The 24,254-nt window shown below is 49.9% G+C and overlaps 1 protein-coding gene across 1 annotated transcript in view; it reads right to left on the bottom strand.

Moving 5' to 3' along the window:
• The window catches only part of SCCPDH (saccharopine dehydrogenase (putative)), a 496,773-nt gene that overhangs the window by 23,694 nt on the left and 448,825 nt on the right, over positions 1-24,254 (bottom strand). Inside the window, exon 11 of the mRNA XM_069607830.1 lies at positions 24,164-24,245. Coding sequence (XP_069463931.1) covers positions 24,164-24,245 — 82 coding nt within the window. The remainder of the gene's footprint in view (positions 1-24,163; positions 24,246-24,254) is intronic.

Below are 24,254 nucleotides of genomic sequence, written 5' to 3'. Positions count from 1 at the left end.
CCATGTGACCCGGGGCTACAAGTCTCATAATGCATTTGATGATCGTGATGCATAATGCATATGCCCAGAAATTATAGCAAGGACTAGTGAAGTGCTTGTGCGCAACAGCTAGCCACACAAGAGCCCTGCAAAATATTTGGGATCAGGTAATATTGTCCCCAAATATATGGTTGCCATACATAATGTCGATGGGAAAAGTTTGTGGCGACAATATATGGGGACAGGGAGAGCAGGGGCTGCGGGGGTGTCCTCCACATGTTCCATGTAATAATGCCTCTGCAAAAAATTGCCATCTTTCTGCGACATTTTTGCGGGGACATTATCACATGGAACAAAATATTTTGTGTCTACAGACTTAACTGACCATGGAGGAATCCATATTTTGACTCATCGCTCCTCAAAAAGAAACTTCAGGTGAAAACCCTGGTTGACCAAAGGTGGCCAAACTGAGGAAAAGTCTATGAATTTTAACACATGATGCTGCGCTTATACAGTGTGAGCCCCATTTTAATGGACTCTTTCCTCCCACGGATTCCTCATCTTTGATATCGCTCTCCAAGCACAGATGCTCTTTAGAAACGTTACCGCTGCCAGGGGACACAGCTCCCCCATACGCCTCTATGAGCTGGGCATGACATCTGGGCAGAATATACAGGGGCGTCTCGCACAGTGACCTCAGTTCCTTTTTTCTGCACACTCTGCTCGCTTTAGGAACACAGATCTTAAACTTAATTTCATTTTCTTAATTTTAGCTTCCATTCTTTGTATTTGTCGAGATGCTGAATCCGACGAAGTCCTCTGGTTTCAAACCCTAGGTGGACTACAAGGTCCAAATGTCTGTTTCAGACCCGCACAGCATTTGCCTTTACTGTCTTGGTAAAGGCCACGAAACGCAGCACTGCACATTGTTCCGATCGATGCACTCGAAGGCACTTCGTGAACGAGAAGCAAAACTTTTCACCTTCTTCCACAAGGCGAGAGGTGATAAACTGACCCATTCGAGGTCACCGGAAGCAGACCGTGGCTCTGAAGAATGGTCCCCAGTCTGAAAGGACAAGAAGAAAAAATAATGCAAGAGGTCAAGATCCCCTGCCGTTTGTCATCAAAGAAGAAGAGCCACCACTCCAAGGACATCCCAGAGGAAGAGGCCCCACAGGTACCTTTTCCCACCCAGTCCTCTACTTCTGAGGAATGGAAGGCGTTCAGGATGAAGATGCAGCCTCTGAAACTATGGCCTGGCCGATAAATCTCACCATACTCATATGAACCAGCAGGGAATCAGCAAGCAGACGCAACAAGATCACGTTTAAGGGTCACAATGTTCCATCTCCAGATGTTGGTGGTTTGATGGACTTTGCAACCAACTTGCAGGAGGCAAGTGGCCTTGACACCGCACCAGAGGTGGATAGGCTCCCCTGCTGCCACCACAGGCCGCTTTGCATCTTCAGAGGCTGTCTGCCACTTCACGTCCAAAGCTGCAGTATTAGGTAACCGACATCCTTGACAAGGGTCCAGAGAAGGAGACACTATTGCCTTTCAATCAGGCACTAGAGACACCCAAGCCCAAGAATCACAGTAAATGGGGTGTATTTCTGGTCTACTTGGTAGAAATTCACTTTCTGACCCTTAATGTTAAGGGTCTTGCCTCCCTAGTCAAAAGAATAATAATTATGTCCAAACTGAAGCAATCTGGTATTGATGATGTTACTTTACGGGAGAAATCTCGGCAAAGAAGAAGAGTGTAGATTCTTTAATAAGTTATCTCGTTGACAACTTTTCTCAGAATTCACATACAAAATTGGGCTTTTCTGATCCGGCTTTCCTTTAACTTTGGGCAACACCTTTCGATATAACAAAGGCACAATAACAGCCACGAGTTCGCAAAATGATGAATCAACCACTGTAATTTGCTCAGTTTAAACTCTTAAGTGGCAGGCTGCTTCTTCTGCAGACCTTCTCCAAATGTGGATACTTCTCATAGGAGGAAACTAATCCTTAGGAAGATTGCAACACCATTTTAAACATGTCATTAGACCAATCCAATCCAGCCCGTTCAACTCTCTAAGCAGGACACCAACACAAGGTGTCTTAGGCTCAGACACCTACAGCCATTTTCATGAAAAAACAAGAAGACCTATTTTTTGTCTACCTGCACATACGCACAGACTTCATACCCAAGCCTGCCTATACCCAATCCATCACTAGGCCTGCCTACCCTAATCCATTCCACCTGCCCCAAACCTGCTTACCCCACCCCACATCGGCCTAGCTACACAAGCCTTTCCAGCCACCCCACCCCAGACTTGCCTGTATGCCTAACCAGCCTAACAACCCAATGTCATGCCTGTATATCCCAAACCTACCTACACATGCAATCTCACTGGCCTATCCACCATAACCAGCCTACCCAAATACCCCCCATCACAATCTCACCTTCCTATCCTACATCACTTAATGCCTGTCTTCATATACCATTCCTACACAGGTACCTGCCTACGCGCCCACCCAACCCCATGCCTTTATCCATCAACCGTACCTCAAGCCTGCCTACCCACCCCCACACCTGCCTGCTCACTCTCCCCAATGCACTCCAGTACTTTTAGTGTGCATATTCACATGTATAGCATCTGCCTACTTAACGTGGCTAGTGCCCAAAACGGCCATGCCACAATGTTTTCTGCTTGTCCTTTGGCCATATTGCTTCTTGGCATTCTTCCTGCCATCTCAGGTCAAGTAAACCCTAATATGGCTATGCAATGTCCTGGGAAGGCTGCTGCTTTTGCAGGCTAGTGCATGCCATTTGTGTGTACACCCAGTGGGTTGGAACTGGCTGGTCCAAATCCACAAACTGGTGCCAGTAAGTCTGGTCTGCATGCATGAGGAAAACCCAGTGGTCTCTGATTGGATCACTGTTGGCCGAGTGAGTGGTGCAGATCCTTGCTTTGGAGGGCTGGGTTTGATCACTGGCAATTGTTGAACCAGGCTATCTCTTGCTGAAACGCCTTGTCTCGCTGCATAATCCACCAAGTAGGTCACCCTAACATATCTATCGTAGTAGGGTGCTGCCCACAGCACTGTGATCCAAGTTAAAGATTTTAGTGGCTCTATGGGGTTAGACAGCAGCAACTCTACCTCTACCCTCCTTTTTGTCCATGAAAGTGCATGCACATGAGTTTTTTATGACTCCTTTCTCCTGATGAAGACGTTGTCCAAAGCACATTCTACGTCGAAACTGGTTGAGCTAACTCTCCAGGGATGTGATCTATTCAAAAATGTTCCTCCTAGATCCACCCTTGCGATAGATTGTTTTTAATTATTTCTATTGCTGTTTGTGTAAAAACTTTAAATATTAAAATAATCAGATGGGACGTGAGGAATGTTTATCCCACCTCCTCCTGTTCATCAATGTTGTCATGTTTTTTTTTAGCAATTGTTTTTTGTTTGAATGTCCCTGAGTGTTGCGTATGGTCTGAATGCTGTACTATGAATGGTTGTCGTGTTGGACTAATTTTAGCCAGCTTTTATGTATACCCATGTTGTCGTGTTATGTCATATAATAATGTTATGTAAAGTAATATGTCATTAATTCATTTTCTTGAAATTTTTTGTATCATGGTGAATAAAATTTGATACACCCTTGCGGTCAATATATTTTTGCTCTCTGGATAGCTCTTCAGATTTGTGATTTACAGTAATGCTCTGGTCCGGAGTACAGAGTCTTCCTGCTTCTTTCTGTAATTGTGGGTTTGACCACTCACCTGAATTTAGGATAAGAAGGGGAATCCTGCAGCCATTCCAGTAGATCAGCAACAAAGCCAACTATCCTGTGCAGCCGTGCAGCCGACTGAAGACTCGTGGACGACCCGTGAAGAGGCCTGGTGTCCTTTCCTTCAACATTTTGGGTGAAGCCCTGCTGGACTACAGATCTGAGAAGGCCCTTGTTGGTGTTTCGACCTTTGCACTGGTGGCACCAACGAGTCTCAACGTCTTCTCGCGTTCCTGCAGTTTTGATCCTTCGGAATTGTCCCATGACCATTCTGTGGATCGACCAGCTCTGAATTGTGCTACCATGCCAGAAGCGTTGCTTTTCCGAGTTTTCGTCCCGGAACTTCAGTGGTCACCAGTTAGTCCTACAAGTCACCTTTCTGGCAGGTTTTGAATTCCCAGCATCAAGGGATCCTATCCTGGAAGGCCGTCTTCGTTCGGACTGGAGTAACACCTGCGGTCGCCCGTGTGCGGTGACCGTCGCTGGACTCGGCACCCACCATCTGGTACTTTATCCTGAAGAGGCCTGCATCATTTCTTCATCAAAAAGGGTTGCACTCAGCTTCTGGACCCAGACAGAATCTTCCTTGCACCCGCAGCTCCTGGGCCTCTTCTACTGGATCCAACAGTGGGAAAACCTACCTCTAGCGACTCCCACTAGACTTGCTAAGTAACTTGGGAAAATCAGAGTAAGGAGCAGTGATTAATCGCAATACTTCCATGTGCCCCATCTCCTCCATTTTAAGTTTGTGAAGAACTTTGATTTATTCCATTCCTTCGCTTTTTAACGGTTTTCTTAATCTGTTCTAAAGCTAGAAGTACCTTACTTAACTCTGAAAGTCTTGAGAAGTCTTCTGGAACATATTTCACCATCACAGAAACATTTCCTAACTTTGTCCCCTCTCCATATGGAACGTTGTGACATTTGGGCACAAGGCCCCATTCAATTTAGGGATTGAATTCATAAAGTTAGCGCTTCTTTTTTTGTGAACTGGTTTTCCTTTTTGCATAACAACTACTTACCTTCCTTTCAGGTGTTCTGGTTATAGAAAAGTACACAATTCATCTAAGGTGACTGTATGTATGTTTTATATTTAGAGTGTTGTGTGATAATATTGCCTGCTCGATTAATTTTTCTAGTGTTTTTGGGCCTATAATAAATATAGTATTTTTGTACTCAAATGTCTAAGCAGAATCTTTGTGTATTTCACTGTGTGGACTCATTGTGTACCCCTGACCTTACTCCCCCTCCCCTGAGACTAAGCCTTGACCACTCTCCCAGCTTACCCGCCAGATTTTAGAATCCATCATAACTGCTTTGCCAACCACACTACATCACACCTGCCTGCCACCTGCTCACCAAAAAGTCAAAATAAACGTGATCTTTAACGCACACGGTTGGAGTTGAAAGCTCAAGATCACCTGTAAATGCGTACAACACACTGAGCATCCCGATTTTCAAAGCTGTAGGCTCACAGAATGCAGAAAATAGACCAACACGAGATGCAAACACACAACAAAGGAAACAACATAGTGCACACATTTAAAACCGATGACAGCTATATGGTGCACATAGGTTGAACGTTTAGTAAACTATCAGAGGTCGATACCGAGATGAGAAATATAGCATCTGAATATTTGTTACACTGCATTAAAGAAATATAAATCCACAAATATAAAGCAAAACTATGACAAAATTGGTCAACCACTTACCTAGAGCACGCTTCCCAACAGGTCAAAAATAAAAGAAGAGCACCCCAGTTGAGAAAATCTAAGAGCCAAGAATGAAGCGTATTTACACCAGCTCAAGTCAATATATTGGTAAGCAGAGTATAATTACCTATTTGGGGTCAAGAACTCTAAAGATATGCACTGTGATAACAGATTGAAAGACCTCCATTGATTTGGAGGGAGAACGGCTGACCCAAAAAAACAAAGACCCAAAGAGAGAGAGAGCAAGAAAACATTGGAAAGATACCAGTATGCTAAATCTCGAACACTCATGTTTTCACTCAATGGATAGAAAAACTGAGTGATGGTTCCCCATTTTTATATTTCCCCTTTTAGGGTGCCTTAAAAGCATAAGACGACTGAAGAAAGAAAAAAAGAGACAAACTCTTCTAGCAACGATAAGGAGATTATGTTGTCTTTACTAGCTAAAAACCTTGACTAGTGATGTCGGGGTTCAGTCCTGAAGAAAACGGATGTATTGACATTAATCCCGCTGAAACCAGTCGACCATAACAGTGGTTCAGGGTGATAACCAGATTTCCCCCCCCCCCCCCGAACGCCCTCCCCAAAACTCAGAGCCGTTGAGCTCCGCAAAATTATATCACTATTTACCAGATCAATTCTGTAAATACTCTTTGTGAAAGTAGAAATACACAAGGAAATTTTAATTTTGTATGTCTATTTTTATAAGACACACGAGAAGGAAGGATTAAAACATTCATTTGACTTCCTACAGTGTGCAAGGAACAATTTACTTACATGTAACTGTTGTTCTCCAGCATGGGTCTGGCATGGATTCACATCAGGGGCGTTGCTAGGGGGTGGCTAAGGGGGCTATAGCCCCTGGTCTTTTGGTTGTAGCCCTGGATTGAATCTCAGGAGCTACAGCCAAAAGTCTAGCTAGCCCCCAGTCCCGACATTTCTGACATCAGCTTAGCCCCGAATCTTTTCCAGACCTAGCAACTCCCCTGATTCACATGCTCATGAATATTCCCCGTAGTCAGGCTGGGAATCCTCGGTAAAGAAAAAAAATCAGTATCAGTTTCGTTTCTGATCCGTCTTTCTTACTAGTAGCCAATCACTGATCTCTGGGTCATACTGCCCCCAGCCAATGACTGCCCTCTCCCCAAGCCCCGCCTCTGGCAGCCATCCTCAGATTTGGTAGCACGCCAAGTGGCAGTATGACCAAGTGAAGAGCCGCAGAGGGGTAGGTGGGAGGGTTCGAATGTGAATCCATGCCAGACCTATGCTGGAGAACAACAGTTACAGGTAAGTAACTTGTTCCTTCTCCAGCATGGGGTCTGGCATGGATTCACATGCTCATGAATAAAATACATAGCAGTATACACATGCACAACCACGGGAGGTGGCAAAGGCTCAACATTAAGCATTACATCCAAAACTCAACATTAAGCAATTCTTACCTCCTCACCAGGCTCACCTTAGACGAACAGGTTGCGCAGCACTGCTTGGCCGACCCTGGAGTCCCGATCGGCACAGTAGAATCTTGTGAAGGTGTGCGTCGACCTCCACGTAGCATCCCTGCAGATGTCCAGCAGGGGCACACCAGACAGGAAAGCCGTGGTAGCAGCGATCGCTCTGGTCGAATGGGCTCTCGGACGGCCGGGCAGCGGTCGGTTTGCCAACCGGTGACAGTGCATGATGCAGCCGGAGAGCCATCTGGAAATGGAAGTCTTCGAGAGAACCTTCCCTTGATTCACAGACCAAACAGTTGTGACATCTTCCGAAAACTCTTTGTGCGGTCCACGTAGAACTACAAAGTTCAAAGTCCTCTCGGCCAGCGTCAAAGGCGACGGGAAGAAAACTGGTAACACCAAGGGCTCGTTGAGGTGGAAGTCCGACAGCACCTTGGGCATGAAGGAGGGGTGCGTCTTCAGCACCACCCTCGTGTCATGAAAAGTCAAGTATGGAGGCTTGCAAGATAGGGCTTGGATCTCTCCCACTCGTCGTGCGGAGGTGATGGCCACGAGGAACGCGGTCTTCCATGACAGGAACTTCAAAGGCGCCGAATGCATAGGCTCGAATGGGGCCCCCATGAGCCTGGCCAGCACCACATTAAGCTCCCACGCCGGGGCAGGAGCCTTCACCGGCAGGAATGATCGGAATAGTCCCTTCATAAATTGCTTCACCAGGTGAGGAGACCACAAGGACGCCTGTCCCGTAGTCCTGGTATAATCGGGAGATGGCAGCCAGATGTATTTTGATGGAGGCGTGAGCCAGTCCAGTTTTGGCCAGCGACAGTAGGTACGGCAGTACTTGAGGGGCCGTAATCCGCAGAAGGTTAATCTTCTGTGCACGGCACCAGACAGAGAACCTCTTCCATTTATGACCGTAACACTTGAGAGTTGAGGATGCCCTGGCCTTTGCAAGAACCTCTCTGCAATCAGCCGGTATCTCGTACCCTCCAAACTCTAGCGCTGCAGGAGCCAGGCCTGCAAGTTCAGCGACTGTGGGTCGTGATTGAGAATGGCGCCTCCTTCTCTGGAGAGAAGATCTGCGTCCGCCGGCAGCTTGACTGGTGGGGACGTTGACAAGTCCAGAAGGTCCGGGAACCAGATCTGCCTCGGCCACGCCGGTGCGACGAGGATCATCCTGCACCTCGACTTCTTGAGCTGGTTGATGAGGCGGAGCAGCAACGGCAACGGAGGGAACGCGTATAGAAACAGGCCGTCCCAGGGGAACAAGAAAGCATCGCCCATGCTCCTTGGCTGTGGGAACCTGCTGGCGAACCTCTGGCACTTTGAGTTAGTCGCTGTCGCAAACAGGTCGATCTGGGGTTTGCCCCATCGTTGGAAGAGCCGATCCACTTGATCCTGGCGCAGTTCCCCACTCGTGGCACGAGCGCAGCTCCCTGCTGAGTGAGTCGGCGATGGTGTTTTTTATTCCTGCCAAGTGGAAGGGAACCAGAAACATCCCCTGGGCGACGGCCCAGTGCTACAGATCCTGGGCCTCCTTGGATAGGGCTGGGGATCTGGTGCCTTCTTGCTTCCGTATGTAGAACATCGTTGTGGTGTTGTCAGTGAAGATCCTCACCACTTTGTCCTTGAGGGACCAAAGGAACGAGAGCCCAGAACACTGCTCGGAGCTCCAGAATGTTGATGTGGAGAGACCTCTCCTCCGGGAGCCAAAGGCCTCTTGCGTGGAGATCTCCGTTGTGGGCCCCCCAACCCTCCAGAGAGGCGTCCATCGTCACCGTCTCCTGAAACGCCGGGGTCTGAAAGTCCATGCCTGTAGTGAGGTGAGCATGGGTGCCCCACCATAGGATCGCCCGACGGAACTCCTCGTCGAGAGGGATCCTGTCCTCGAAGCAGCCCGTCGCCTGAAACCAGCGGGCGTCGAGGAACTCCTGTAGCGGGCGCATCCGAAGTCTGCAAAGGGGTACAAGATAGATGCATGAGGACATCATCCCGAGAAGGGACTTGATGGACCTCACCCTGGCCACGTCCGTGGCTAACAGGCGCCGCACCTTGCCCAGGATGGTCTTGGTCCTCTCCTCTGAAGGGGAGGCCAATTGCCCCACTGTATCAAGCTTCGCTCCCAGAAACAGTGCTACTTGCGATGGAACCAGGTGGGATTTGGGGTAGTTGATGGCGAACCCCAGCTCCGTAAGCAACCGGACGGTCCTCGCCGTGTGCTTGACGGCGAGTTCTCTTGTCCTTGCCCGGATTAGCCAGTTGTCCAGGTAGGGGTAGACATGGATCCCCTGCAGGCGAAGCCGCGCTGCCACTGGTGCCAGGCACTTGGTGAAAACCCTGGGTGCCAACTTTAATTCGAACGGTAGGGCTCTGAATTGTTAGTGCCATCCCTGAACCACAAACATGCGGAACTACCTGTGCCTTTTTAGAATGGGGATGTGGAAGTAAGCATCCTCCAGGTCCAACGACGATAGGAAGTCGCCTTCCTCCAGCTGTCCCAGCACGTGCTGGAGGGTGACCATCCTGAATTTCTGCGCCTTCATGTATTTGTTTAACCGACGCAGGTCCAGGATGGGGCGCCAACCGCCTGTCTTCTTTCTGAAGAGGAAGTACCTCGAGTACACTCCGGAGCCCCGGAGCCTCCTGGGGACGAGCTTGATGGCACCCTTCTTGAGCATCGCCCTTGCCTCCAACAGCAGTTGAGGGACATGATTTTCCTTCCTGGCATCGGGAGGAATGCGAGGGCACTTCTTTTGGAATTCCAGCGAGTGCCCGTTGGCCAGGGTGTCCAACACTCAACGGTCGGTGGAGATGGACTCCCACACGCTGACGAACTTAGTCAGCCGGCCTCCCACCAGGGTGCTTCGGTGGAGGCCCGACAACACGGCTGGGTCAGTCTTGCTTGGAGGCGGCCTTGCCGCCTTGGCCTCCTTGGCGATGACGGCGGGATCCCCCTTGCTTGCCGCGACCGCTGTAGGCCTCTTGGGAAGAGGAGCGGGTCGCCTGGTGGTAAGTGGAGGAGCCACCGCTGGATCCTTTGGAGGCACCCGGTCTGCCTCCGGAGCTCCGAAAGGGCCGTCGCTGTTGGAGCACCCCTAGGGCCCGGGCCGTCTCCGAGTCGGTCTTGATGGCCTGTAGAGACTCGTCCACCGCCTTACCAAAAAGGTTGTTTCCGTCGAACGGCATGTCCAACACTGTGGTCTGGACGTCCTGGCGAAAGTCTGTCGCCTTGAGCCATCCTCGACGTTGGAGGCAAACTCCCGTTGCCCAGTTGGCGAAATCCGGTATCGGCAATGTCCGTTGCCACCGTTATGGCGTGATCCGACGCCACCTCGCCTTCCTGCAGAATTTCTAGGGCCTCCGCCCTCTTGTCAGGCAGGAAGTCTAGCAGGGGAGCGATCTTGAACAAGAGCTCCCTGTCGTAGCGGGCCACGATCGATGAGGCATTGGCCGCCTTAATCGTCATCGCCGCCGACGAGATGACTCGTCGTCCCATGGAGTCCAACTTCTTGCCCTCGCTGTCCGGCGGGGAAGTGGAAGTTGAAGCCGCCGCACCCGCTGCCTTCTTCTTAGCCGCTGCCGAGACGACAGAGTCCAGCGTGGGCTGGGCCCTGAGGCACAAGGGGGCGCATCGGGGACTCGGTACTTCTTCTCGTACCTGTCCCTCTTGGTGGGTGTCGTGGAAGGGTTCTTGAGGACAGCAAGCCCCCTCGTCCCAGATGTCGTTGAGCAAATGCACCGCGAGTACCAACTTCCTCTTGGCCTCTCGTCGTTGGTACAGAAACCCTTCCTTTTTTTGTTCTTCAGGACAGAGCTGGAAGAGCTTGGATGCCCTGGTTATCATGGCGTGGAAAGAGCCAATTTCGTCGGCTGGAGAAGCCCGCAGGGGGGTGATGACGGGATGTCCGCTGTGTCATCGCCGCCGTCATCGTCTGTCCCCGTCGCTGTATCCGTTGCCGTATCCGCTCTAGGGTCCGGCGGGGGGGGATGAGGGGTCCACAGGTCTCGCAGGCACGAAGGGCGGAGCGGGGCGAACTCTCCTCCGCTTGTTCGGAGGGCTCCCCCGACGGGCCTGGTTCTGGATCCTCCGTCGGGGTCCGTGGTAATCTCGTCTTTATCTCGGTACATAAGAATTGGATTGCCAACAAAATGGCCGCCGAGCTATCCTGGGGCTCGGGTAATGGCTGCGACGGGCGGGATGGCCGCTCCACTGGGCCCTCTTCGTCGCCATCGTCGCTATCTTCGATCACGTCAGCAGGGACCGCCCCCCTGGGATCGAACCTTCTCAAACCTCTCGTTGAGGCCTATGAACCTCTCGTTGAGGCCCTTCTCGGTTTCCACCAGCTCCTCCTCAGAAGCTGATTCCGAGTCTGTAATGGCCACCGCCCCCCCCTCTTTTTCCACCAGGGATTTCACGGGGGTCTTAACGATGGGCTGGAAAGAGGATTCCCTCTGCGGTGGCAGGGATACTCTGGGCCCAGGGGCCATTTCCACTGGCGTAGTCTCAGCCGGCTTCGCCAGGGTCGCAGCGACCACTTCCGATAGAGGCCTTTGCCGGCTGGATCAAAGCCCTCACCGACTTTGCCTTGGGGGGAGGGTCAGCGCCTCGCTCCCCCTTTGAGATCGTCCGGGTCCGCTCCAGCGGCTTACCCGGGTTCTCGGATTTCCTCTTCCCCGAACCAGAGCGCTGGCTCGTGGTCGAACGCGACGGGGAAGTAGCGCCCTGCCTGGCAGCCGAAGAGCACGACCTTTCGGCGCTCCCGGTGCCCACGGACTCGCGGAGCTTGGCCTTCTGTTGGCCCCCCGTCGCCGGGGTGCCCTCACAGGACTTAGAAGCCCGCTCAGACTTTATCTTCACCTTCTCACCTTCTGTGCCCTTCTCCAGCCAAGCAGCGAGGCGGGAACGACGATCTTGTTTGGTCCGTTCCGAAAGGTTCTTGCAGAACGCACAGTCCTTCTCCACGTGCGTCTTGTCCTCATGAAGGCAGTAGAGACATCGCGAATGCTCGTCCTCCTTGAAAACGTTTTGTAATCCACATCCAGGGCAGCACCTGAACAGCTTGGATCCGGGCGTCGAGTTTCCCTTGTCCTGGGCCATGTCCGTTGAGGTTGGCCGCAGATCTTCCGGAATACTCCAAGAAGTGTAAACTCGACGAAAACTTCACCCTTGAGGGGCGTAGAAGAATTCCGAAACGGGTCCCCGTTGTCGGAAGTAGAAACGGTGGAGCTTGAGGCTCGATTAAACCAAAAAATGAGAAAATCTCCTGAAAAAGCACGAAAACGCAGCACAAACTCGAGAGCTAAAGCACGAGGACTCCCAACACTTGAGCGTGCGGTAATAATCTGAGGATGGCTGCCAGAGGCGGGGCTTGGGGAGAGGGCAGTCATTGGCTGGGGCAGTATGACCCAGAGATCAGTGATTGGTTACTACTAAAAGACAGATCAGAAACTAAACGGATACTGATTTTTTCTTTACCGAGGATTCCCAGCCTGACGACGGGGAATATTCATGAGCATGTGAATCCATGCCAGACCCCATGCTGGAGAATTGCTTTTAGCGGTTAGCAAAGTAGTGAGAGAGGGAAGGGCTAGTCTCTTTTTGTTCTATCCTTTAACCTAGATGCCGACACACCAGCGCATACTAGGGAGACTGCGTTTCACTGAGGGACAGTTAGTCTCTTTTATAGGGATCTTTAGTAAGCAACAAGCTACTATAGATGCAGAAGCTATAAATAATTAACTTAAAGAATTTCTGTCTGTGTTGTGTGAGAAATATAGGGCTTTAGGGAGAGGTTGCTGCCCTTAGATTGTTGTGGTATTGAAAAAAAGAAGGCCTAAAACTGACCACCCCACTGACGATTCTGTGACTGGAATGGAACCACAGCAGGAGCCCCCACCACGCCCCCACTGTATGCATACTACAAAAAGACACATCCAAGAAAGCAGGAAGCTCAAGAAAGACTCCACTCAGATTGGGAGCTGGAAGAAATCTCCTAAGGGGAAGATATTCAAATTTAGAGTTGCTGTCCGTTTTCCTTTGGCCAACCTTGTGAATAACCCCCAAAACTTTGTTGAAAAACACTTCTGATCTGCTTCCTTTTGTGGAGTCCACTCAACATCGTGACAATATCCACACACCCTACCCTATTCCTGCTTAACCACCCTTCCTACCCCTTACAAGCCTACCTCCACACCTGCCAAAACTACCACCCAATGCCTGTCTTCGCAACCACCCTATACAACACTCACCTACCCCCGCCCCATATGCCTGCCTACTCACTCAGATCTATGCTTGACAAGCCACCTACACTACCCCACAAGTATCCACCTTACCAGATGCATGCCTATCCACCCACCCTTATGCTTTACTACCCACCTACCCTACAACATTCCTGATTAGCCAACCACCCATTCAGCCCCTGGCCCTCCCACCCTAACCGATGCCTCTCCTATCCACCTGCCACCTTGTTAGTCTATAGCCCCCACACCTGCCTATCAAACCCTAACCTCACACCTGTCTGCCTAAGCAGCCAGCCACCCTACCCCAGAACTCCCAGACTATACCCCACTCCATGCCTGCCTATCCAATGACTCTACCCCACAACAGCCTGCCCACAGACAACTGTAGTATTGCCTATAAACAGGGACAAAGACACATGGGCTTCCAAGGCAGAGTATAAAAAAGGGGTTGCATCATTCAGTAGGGCTCTTTGTAAAGCCTGGTTGTTGACGAAAATACGTCAGGACAGAAAAAGCCAGCAAAAAAATACATGGGGGAGAGGGGGATTCTCAGTTTAGAAAAATTGACTTTCTGCCCTAACATCAGGTCTCCTCCAACATGAGGATTTCAAAAATGTAAACAAAATCATAATTAAGATTTTCCTCTAAGCCAGCAGTTGTCGATGTGATTAAATTATCTTGTCATAATCAAGATGTGACAACTGCTTTGGTTGGACTGTGCAAGTAAGCAATTTGCATGCATCATTGATATCCTTTTGGGTGCCAATTCTGCCCCCGAGACTGCCAATGAAATAGTACAATTGGAGCCTCCAGAAATTTGGGGCACAGTTAACATGAGCATTTTGTATGTTTGCTCAATCAAACGTATGATTAGGAGGTGGACCAAATGCAACACGGAGCATAAGCATAGACGCTTCAGTGAGGGCAGGTGATTGTATTTGTTTATTTAAAAAGCCCTTATACACAGGTGGAGTGCTTTAAAGCTCTTCAAGGCGGGAGGGGAACAAGGGAATACAGTAATCATTCTTAGGCCTTGAAGTTTCCAAATAATCTAAAACAGAAAAACTAGCATACTAGGCCTGACAGTATTTCTCCTAGTGCAAGTGCATGAAGTGTTACAATTGGCAGGGGTGTGGGGGAAGGGACGGACAGGAAAGACGAACATTACTAGTCCTAGTACATTTAGGTCATGAATGCATACAGTGGTGCGAGAGAGAGTATGTGGGGGTGGGGGAACAAACACATCCAGTCCAACAAGGCCCTTGGTTAACTGCAGAGAAGTTGCCTCACTCGTGGAGCGTACGCTGAAAGTGCAGTAATGCTGAATATTGTGCAGTGGCCCGGAGGCAGGTGCAAAGACTGGCGAGGGGGCCTGGGACCGGTAAGTCTCTGAGGTGAACCAGGCAACCAGTCAGCAAAACTGAAGAGATATGGAGAAAAAGGAAGGAGGGTGGAGAGAAAAAACAAGAGGTTAGCAGGGGAGAGGGAGAGAGAGAAGGGGCAAGAGAAGAGGAAGGTCTTGAGGAGTTTCCAGAATTTAAGGTGCCCTGGCTGAAGACAGAGAGGCTGCTCCAGAGGGAGGCACCTGCAGAGGATAAAGATCTACCCACAAATCTCTGTTTGTGAAAGCGGCTCACTCGCAGAGAGTTGGAGGACGACGGGCGGAGGACTCTAGAGGGAGAGTACTTTGGAAGAGAGTGTTGTAGATAGTGCGGGCCTGGCCCCAGAAAGCCTTGTGGATTATGCAGAGGGTCTCTAACTTTTTCCTTGCAACCACAGGGAGCCAGTGGATGGATTTCAGCGCTGGAGATAAGCGTTCCCTGGGCTTGAGGCCAAGGAAAAGTCTTGCGGTTCTGTTCTAGATGAGTTGTAGAGGACAGAGAGCAGAAGTAGGAAGATTGAGAAAGAGGCTATTGCAATAGTCCAGCCTGGAGAGAACCAGGGCTCTCGAGGTGGTGAGCCTCTAAAGGAACGTGAGAAAAGGTAGAATGTCTCTGAGGAGGTGCAGTTGGTAGTTGGACTTTTTGGAGATGTCAGATATGAGAAGAGAAGAAGAGAATGGAGTGGAAGATAGACCCCAAGAATTTTTGCCTCATTGGTAGGTGAGGGGGCAGGGCCAGGGGAGGCCGGCCAGTGTGGTGGGAAAGCATGTGCAGAAGTCCCAATGAGGATGATCTCGGTCTTACTGGAATTTAAGCAGAGGTTTTTAGCAGCACACCAGGACTGAATTGCGGATAGACAGTCAGGGATGAGTGAGGAGGAGGTGGCTGAGGCTAACCTGAAAACGAGCTGCGTGTCATCCGCATAACACTGAAAGTTAGAGGTAAAGGTAGACATCCTGTGGGCCAAGGGAGCCATGTAGCTATTGAAGAACCAGGGGGACAGGTTAGATCCCTGGGTGACACCACAAGTAGAGAGAGTGATGGAGAGAAAGGACCCAAGTTCCACCCGGGAGGGCCGGTCAGAGGGAAAGGAGGCGAGTCACGCCAGGGCTGATACGTGATGTCGAGCGAGGGTATCACGAATACGAGTGATCAGTATGTTGTGGTCAACCGTAATGAAAGCAGAAGAGAGGTCAAGGAGATTGAGGACAGAGGGCGAGTTAGGTGAACGTCATAACCCCATAATCCAAGTAACTCGTACTTCAGTAGCCTTTCCACATAAAAAAAGGGAAATTTAAACTCAAATTCTGAAGATGGAGCAGCCCATAACTGAATATGGTTTTAAAATAGATGTCTTTGGTGATAACCCGAATTGAGGAATGAAATGCATTAATGTGCAAAAACTCTAGTCATATCTGAGAATACCACAGTGATGATCGGATTTAGCAAGTGTTGGTTGAGTGATTTATCAATCCCCTCCAGCCTGCCAATATAAGATGATAAAAGACGACCACTGGGCTCACACAGCAACCCTATATCTGCACCAACCAAAACCAAAACTGGCTCAGAGCCTTTTTGAGCAGCAACTACATTATTAGTGGGCACCCACCAAGAAAATAAATTATCAGCAGAATCTACAATGTTCACAGCAGGCACTACTGATGCTTGATTCCACAAGCTTGGGGAAACCTCTCTGGAGAGTACCTGCTTCTATAAACTCCTACCGCAAGTAAAACAGTCAATTCAGTTATTTTTGCAGAGTAAGGAACAAGTTACTTACCTGTAACTTTTGTTCTCCATCATGGGTCTGGCATGGATTCCCATGCTCATGAATATTCCCAGTCATCAGGCTGGGCATCCTCAGTAAAACAAAAAAAATGTTTTCATTTTCACTTATGAACTAGATTTCTCATTTAAACCAATCACTGTCCTCTGGGTCATACTGCCCCCATCCAATGACAGACCTCTCCATAAGCCCCTCCTCTGGCAGCCATCTTCAGATTTGGTAAGCACGTAAATTGGCAGTATGACCAAGAAGAGATGGAGGCAGGGTTTGCATGTGAATCCATGCCAGACCCATGCTGGAGAACAATAGTTACAGGTAAGTAACTTGTTCCTTCTCCAGCATGGGGTCTGGCATGGATTCACATGCTCATGAACAACAAATACATAGCAGTACAACATTACACAACCACAGGAGGTGGCAAGGCTCAACAGAAGCAATCACCTTTACCTCTGGAACAGACTCACCTCAAGCAAACAGGTTGCGTAGCACTGCTTGGCCGACTCTGGACTCCTCGATGGAATTCCTGTCGACACAGTAGAACTTTGTGAAGGTGTGCGTGGACCTCTGTGTAGCAGCCCTGCAGATGTCCAGCAGGGACACACCAGACAGGAACGCCGTCATCGCAGCGATCGCTCTGGTAGAATGGGGTCTCGGACAGCCGGGCAGTGGTCGGTTCATCAACCGATGGCAGTGCGTGATGCAGCCAGAGCGCCACCTTGAAATGGAAGCCTTGGACAATGCCTTACCCATGGTTCACAGGACCAAAGTTTACAAACGGGTGTAAAGTCTTCAGAAAACACTTTGTGCATGTCACATAGAACTTCAAGGCACAAGCAACGTCCAGCGAGTGGAAGGCCCTTTCATCCGGTGACGAAGACTTTGAGAAAAAAAAACAGGTAACATCAAAGGCTCGTTGAGGTGGCATTCCGATGGATCTTGCGGCATGAAAGAGGGGTGCGTCCGCAGCACCATTCTTATTTCATGGAAAGTCAGGTATGGTTGTTTGCAGGATAAGGCCTGGATCTCGCAAACCCTCCTGGTGGAGGTGATGGCCACAAGTAAAGCCATTCTCCATCAGAGGAACATAGGGGCCTGATGTACAGGCTTGAAGGGGGGGCCCCCCCATTAGCCTCGTCAGAACTACGTTTAGTTCCCGCACCGGGGCAGGAGCATTCACCGGCGGGAAAGATCAAGGAGGAACTCCTTGACGGGTGAATGAGACCAAAGTGAAGACCTTCCTGGGGACCTGGTGTAGCCGGAGATAGCCGCCAGATGAACCTTGATAGAGGAATGTGCCAGTCAGGCCTTGGCCAAGGATAGCAAGTCTGGACGAATCTGTGGGGCAGTGACCCTCAAAGTGGTAACCTTCCGAGACAGGCACTGTGTATCTAAACGCTTCCACGTGTGTCCGTAGCACTTCAAAGTCAACAACACCCTGGCCTTGGTGAGGACCTCCATGCAGTCCGCAGGCAAATCATATCCTCCAAACTCTAGGGCTACAGGAGCCAAGCCCTCCGGTTCAGCAATCCTGGTTCGTGATGAAGGATTGCACCTCCTTCTCTGGTGAGGAGATCCGGAACCACTGGCAGCTTGACCGAAGGCGATGCCGACAGGCTGAGAAGGTCCGGATACCAAATCTGCCTCAGCCAAGCCAGGGCAATGAGTATCATCCTGCATTGGCACTGTCTGAGTGTGTTGATGATTCTTAGCAGGAGAGGCAACAGAGGAAACGTGTACAGAAACATCCCTTCCCACGGGAAGGGGAGCGAGTCCTCAGGCTCCTCATTTGGTGAATCTGCTGGCAAACTTCTGGCATTTGGAGTTCGCCGCTGTCACAAACAAGTCTATCTGGGGCCTGCCTCACTTGGCGAAGATGCAGTCCTCCTAGTCCTGCTGAAGTTCCCACTTGTGGCAGGAGCGCAATTCCCTGGTGAGGGAGTCTGTGATGGTGTTCTTGACTCCTGCTAGTTGCGAGGGACGAGGAACATCTCTTGTCCGACGGACAAGCAATACAAGTCCTGCGCTTCCTTGGAGAGCGCTGGGGATCGAGTGCCCCCCTATTTTCTGATGTAGAACATGGTGGTGGTGTCCGTGAAGAACCTCACCACCTTGCCCTTGAGAGACGTAAGGAACGACTTGAAGGCCCAGAACATGGCCCGTAGCTCCAGGGTGTTGATATGGAGATCCTTCCCCTGGCATGCAGACGTCCAGTGTGGGCTCCCCAGCCTTTCAGGGAAGAGTCTGGTGACCGTCTCCTGGTTTGGAGGGTTTCGAAACCCTGTGCGATTTTGGAGCAGACGCCCCACCACCCTATCGCCCGACGGAACTCCTCGTTGAGCGGGATCTGGTCCACTAAGCTACCGGACACCTGTGTCAGGAAAGCACCCAGGAGCTCCTGAAGAGGTCGCATTTGCAACCTGCAGAGCCGAATTAGGTAGATGCAGGACTACATCATGCAGAGTAACGACTTGATGGTCCACACCTTGGCTGTCTTCATCGAAAACAGCAGCTGCACCTTCCCTTGAATAGCCCCTACCCTCTTCTCCGAAGGTGACGCCAGGCATGACACCGTATTGAGCCTGGTTCCTAGGTACAGTGCGTTCTGCGATGGTGTTAAGGAGCACTTTGGCTAGTTGATGGACAATCCCAGATCTGCAAGTAGTTGGACGATCGCCTCTGTGTGACCAACATCCAACGCCCACGAGCGAGACCGGAAGAGCCAGTCGTCGAGGCATGGGTACAAGTGTATACCCCACAGACTTAGATGGCCCGACACCAGTGCCAGGCCTTTTGTGAACACTCTGGGGGCTGACTTCAATCCAAAAGGCAATGGCTTGAACTGTTAATGCTGATCCTGCACTACGAAACACAGAAACTTTCAATGTTTCTTGTGAATGGGGACGTGGAAATAGGCGTCATACAGGTTCAACGATGTCAAGAAGTCTTCTTCCAGTTGGCCTAGCACATGCTGCAACGTGACAATCCTGAATTTTTGGAACTTGAGGTATTTGTTCAGCCGTCGTAGGTCTATGATGGGGCTCCAGCCCCCTGTCTATTTTCTGACCAGAAATGATCTGGAATAGACTGGATCACGGGAGTCGTGACTCTGGGTCCCAGGAGTCGTTGGGGGGGGGGGTGGGGTGAGGGGAGGGGGAACTAGTTTTATCACCCCTTTTCGCAGTATGGCCCGTACCTCTTCCAGGAGCTGAGGGATGTGCTGTTCCTGACGGGTAACCAGAGGGATCTGTGGACACCTGCGTTGAAACTCCAGGGTGTGCCCCTGGGCGAGAGCGTCCAGCACCCATCTGTCAGAGGTGATCTTCTTCCACCCGCTGACAAACATTCAGCTGGCCACCCACCGGGGTGCAAACGTGGAGGCCTGACGCCCTAGACGATTCAGGCCTGTTTCAGAGCTGGCGTCCTACCCTGCCGGCGACAGCACCTGTGAATGGCCTCTGCAAGCTTCCTGAGTCATGGATCTGAAGGGCTGACGGTAACGAAGAGGAGAAACCGTTCGAAGACCTGCTTGACTTTCCCCAGGAGGAGCAAAAAGAAGAGCGCTGCTGCTGGAGAGTTCCCAGGGAACGGGTTGTCTCCATATCCACCTTCCCAAACAAGTTATCTCCGTCGAAATGCATGTCCAACTCCTTCGCCTGGACCTCCTGCCGGAAATTTGTGGCCTTCATCCAGCCTCCTCGATTAAGGCGGACACCGTTCCCTATCTGCCGGATCCCTGTGTTAGCGAAGTCAAACGCCACTAATGGCGTGATCAGACGCTACTTCCCCCTCCTGGAAAAGAGCGATTGCGTCCATCCTCTTATCGTCAGGGAGGCACTCCAGAATAGGCCCCAGCCTGTACCGCAGCTCCCGGTCGTACCCGACTAGGATCGCCAGTGTGTTGACCGCCTTAAAAGTGGATGGTGCAGTGTAAATCACCTTCCTTCCCATGGCGTCCATCTACTTCCCCTCGCTGCCCGGAGGGACCGAAAACGACTTGTTAGCCAACGATTCCACTGAATCTGGCGATGGTTGCAACCTCAGGATACTTCTCCAACCATCCCGTTTGGCTGGAGCCGTGCAAGGGTTCTTCATGAGGGCCACACCCTCTTCCCACAGGTCATCTAGAATGGGCACCGCCATGATTGTCTTCTTCTTGGCCTTGCGCCTCTGGTACAAGAAACCCTCCTTCCTGGTTTCTTCGGTCACAAGCTGAAATAGCTTCGAGTCTCTGACGATCGTGGAGTGGAATTACCCCACCTTGTCAGGTGGGGACGCCCTAGGTAGCGCATCCAAATGCGGAGATTCACCGTCCACTGCAACGATATCCCGGTTGTCGTCCGTAGTCATGGCTGTATCCGTCCCCGTGTCTGGGTCCGCTGGGGAGAAGGGGCCCGACACGGATGTGGAGGCTGAAATTGGGGCGTCGGATTACTCTTCCTCTTCTTCGTTGGAGGCTGAACGGGGGCCTGGGCGACCACCGGAACTGGGCCCGGTGGCATCCTCTTCTGGATCTCCGACACCAAGGTGTGAAGGGTTGACAGAATGCCCAGAGAGACATCCCTCGGCAGAAATGGCGGGATCGGAAAACTAGGCCCTGTGCCGTCGTTGCTGTCGTCCTCTTCCACTTCCTCGTGGACTGTGTGCAAGGACTCCTGGTTCTCGTCATCCGTGGACGAGACCTCCATGACTTGGGCCAAAGCCTGGGAGGGTTGTTTGGGGGCCTCCTCGACCCACCCTTCCATCCCCCTTGCAGGATTTGAACTGGGGACTGAACCAGTTTCCCCCCCTTCTGGCGTGCCAGCAGACTTTGTCAAAGTCACTGCGGTGTTGTCGTGCCTTGGGGATACCTTCTGTGCTGTGGGTGCTCCCTTCACAGGGTCAGGTCAGCTCCCTTAGCTTATCAGTCGTGCTAGCAGCTGCCACCAACTTAATCATCAATTAAGTCTTATTCTGTGCTGATTGGCCCTGCTTGGGCTGCTCTGCCTTCTCCTCCGTCCGTGGATGATCAGACTTTTCCCACAGTTTAGCTAGGTTAGATGATTTCCTTTTTCGAGGAGGAGCTCGATTGTTGGCTGGCAATGGAGGGTGATGTCGATCGTGCCCTGTCCACCTTGGGGCCTACTTCCGCGGCAAACCCGGTGGACTTGTGGTTCTTGGCCTTGTCTTGGGCACCCACGGACGAGGCACCAACAAAGGAGTTAGAAGACCGCTCCTCGGACCGCACAGTCCTGGGTGAGGCATGACCCTGCTCGGGGCAGAGTCCTTAGCGTTAACCCATGCCGCATGTCTACTGTGCCGGTCCCTCATCTTCTTGGAGAACCCAAGGCATATCTCGCACTCCACCTCCTTATGGTCTGGGTGCAGGCAGTAGAGGCATTGCAGGTACTTGTCTTCTGCAAACACATTTCGCAGCCCGTACTTGGTGCAGGGTTTGAAGAGGGACCCTTCCCTCCTTCTACGCCATGGTCGGACGGCGCAAAGTAGGTCCGATGGCCTTCTGGAATCTTCAACTATCTTTGCCCTTGAGGGGCACTGAAATTCACTGACAACGGATCCCCACTGTCGGCAGATGGAGAAAAGAGCACAAAGGCTCTTTCGGAACAGAAATAGAACCTTTTTCCGTCAAAAGCTCAAAGAAACGTAGAAGTAGCTCGTAGAGCAAACTCAAGGACTCCCAACACTGAATCGTGCGGTAAATCTCAGAAGATTGCTTCCAGAGGAGGGGCTAAGAGAGAGAGCAGTCATTGGATGGGGGATGACTCAGAGGACAGTGATTGGTTTAAAGGAGAAATCCAGTTTGTAAGTGAAAGTGAAACTTTTTTTTCTTTTACCAAAGATTCCCAGCCTGACGACAGGGAATATTCATTAGCATGTGAAGCCATGCCAGACCCCATGCTGGGGAACATTTGAGATTCTGTTAGACAACAATCCATTTTCATTAGTTTGTTTTAACATTTTATTATCAGCGCCACCCGTTATTACTAAAGACAGAGCAGATGACATATCTCACCATATAGCTGGTCTAAGGGCTTCATTAGTTGGATTTTGTAGCTGGTTACCCCTGGCCTAAGGCTGCAGTTGAGATTACTCTTCTCAGTGGCTGTTTTACCCTTTTACTGAATCTTACACAGTGGAAAGAAGAAATGCAGGAAGCAAGTCAAAGCAGAAGATGCTCTGCAGATCTCTTGGGTGTGAATATAGGCATGTGAGGCATTGACACTTCCCACCCTCGATTCTATGCCCGGTCTAAACTAATGGAAGGGAGGCAAACAGTAGTTAAGCCTTTTAATTATCCTGTGCTACAAAAGAAAGCTTACAATGATTCAAAACAAAAGCCCAAGTGGGGGAAGGTTATCAGTGCCAAGCAAAAGCACACATGTGGAGATTATTGCAGCTGTACAGTTTAGATTTATCTTTAGCAGCTAAGAGGACCGGACACTTTTCACCACACCAGGTCAATAGCTGGTTTACAAATCAGGGAAGTTGTAACAGAATGTTCTGTTTGTCATATGATTGGATCAATGAAGAAAGTAAAATGTGGAGATCTTTTAGTGTAGTCGAGGAGTCAGAATTACATAGTCCAACACTAAAGTTATAGAACAAAATCATCATAAGGTTAGTCCTATTGCATCCAAATCTAGGATAAACACTAGATTGCAGAATCACTGCTACAGGTAAGTAAGCCTTAGTATAGACTTCACTTGCATTACAAACACTCTCGCTCTCACACCATTCTTATTTTGGTCTGCTGTATTCAGAAGCATTTGGCTCAATCGCAGATGACACACAGCTCCCTTTTCCCAGCTCTGAACATGCATAGAGGTCTACTGAACAGTTTGAGGATGAAGATCAATTGCCACCATTTTTCCAAAGGAAACCAGATATGAGTTACCTTTAGAGTGCATGTTAAGGCTGGTGAATTGTAGCTATTTGAGGAAACACTGACCTAAGTGGCCCAGAGGATTTTAACATTTAAATTATATTTTTAGACCTCAATCCTTTCCACAAAAGTAGCAAGTTCTATAGCAACCCCCCTTAAAAGTAGCCAGATAACCTTTATATCTGGAATGCTTGGTGAGCTAGACCAGTATTTCCAAAGCTACTAGAAGAGATAAAATGCCTTTCCTAAGAGAAATGTAATGTGACAAATTACAAAACTGCAAAAGAATAGGCTATAATGCATCTCAAAAACCACAGAATCCAAAAAAAAGCTACCCAGGTATTACACTTGTTGCTATACACAGCATGGGTGACATTAGGGTGGTATTACCAAACTTATAATTAAATTGAAAGGCTGGTAAGGGTCACTAGTCTATCAGAAAACAATTTATTCATAAATTCACATAAAAAATATGTCTAAAAATATGTCCCAAATTCCCAAAATTCGAATTATTAAAACAAACAGCAAAAAGCAATCTGAGTCGCCATCTAACAGTCTAGAATTGTCTGTTATAATCAGACTTATAATATTCAGAGGTGATGTTGGTAACCTTTTGTGAGTGACTTTTTTCCACAGTAAGGTGACAAGTATATAAGCAAAAAGCCCTCAGAGAAACAATTGTTTCTCTGAGGGCTTTCTGCTTATGAAATTGTGACGTATTTTTAGACGTTTTTTTATGTGAATTGCTGTCTCTAGCAACAAGTGTAACAACCAGGTAGCTTTTTTTGGATTCTGTGGTTTTTGAGTTATAAACGTCCTCACCCAGAAAAAGCAGACTTGCCGTGCTCACTGTGTGTTTACTACTAGAATGCATCTCATACAGATGTACTTTACACAAAATGAGTGCAAGTGGACCTCTGACAAGACATAGAATAAAACAAACCTGTTTGGAAGACAACTAGTTTCCTTTAAAAACGTCACTGCAGCCTGAACCATTGCGATTGGGGTAGTAACATATCCAGCATCTGCAGATG

This window comes from Ambystoma mexicanum, chromosome 4q (assembly GCF_040938575.1).
Source record: "Ambystoma mexicanum isolate Mex_15411 chromosome 4q, UKY_AmexF1_1, whole genome shotgun sequence".
Lineage (NCBI taxonomy): Eukaryota > Metazoa > Chordata > Amphibia > Caudata > Ambystomatidae > Ambystoma > Ambystoma mexicanum.
The sequence above is the reverse complement of the archived record's forward strand: the minus strand, read 5'-3'. Positions and strand labels throughout refer to the sequence as shown.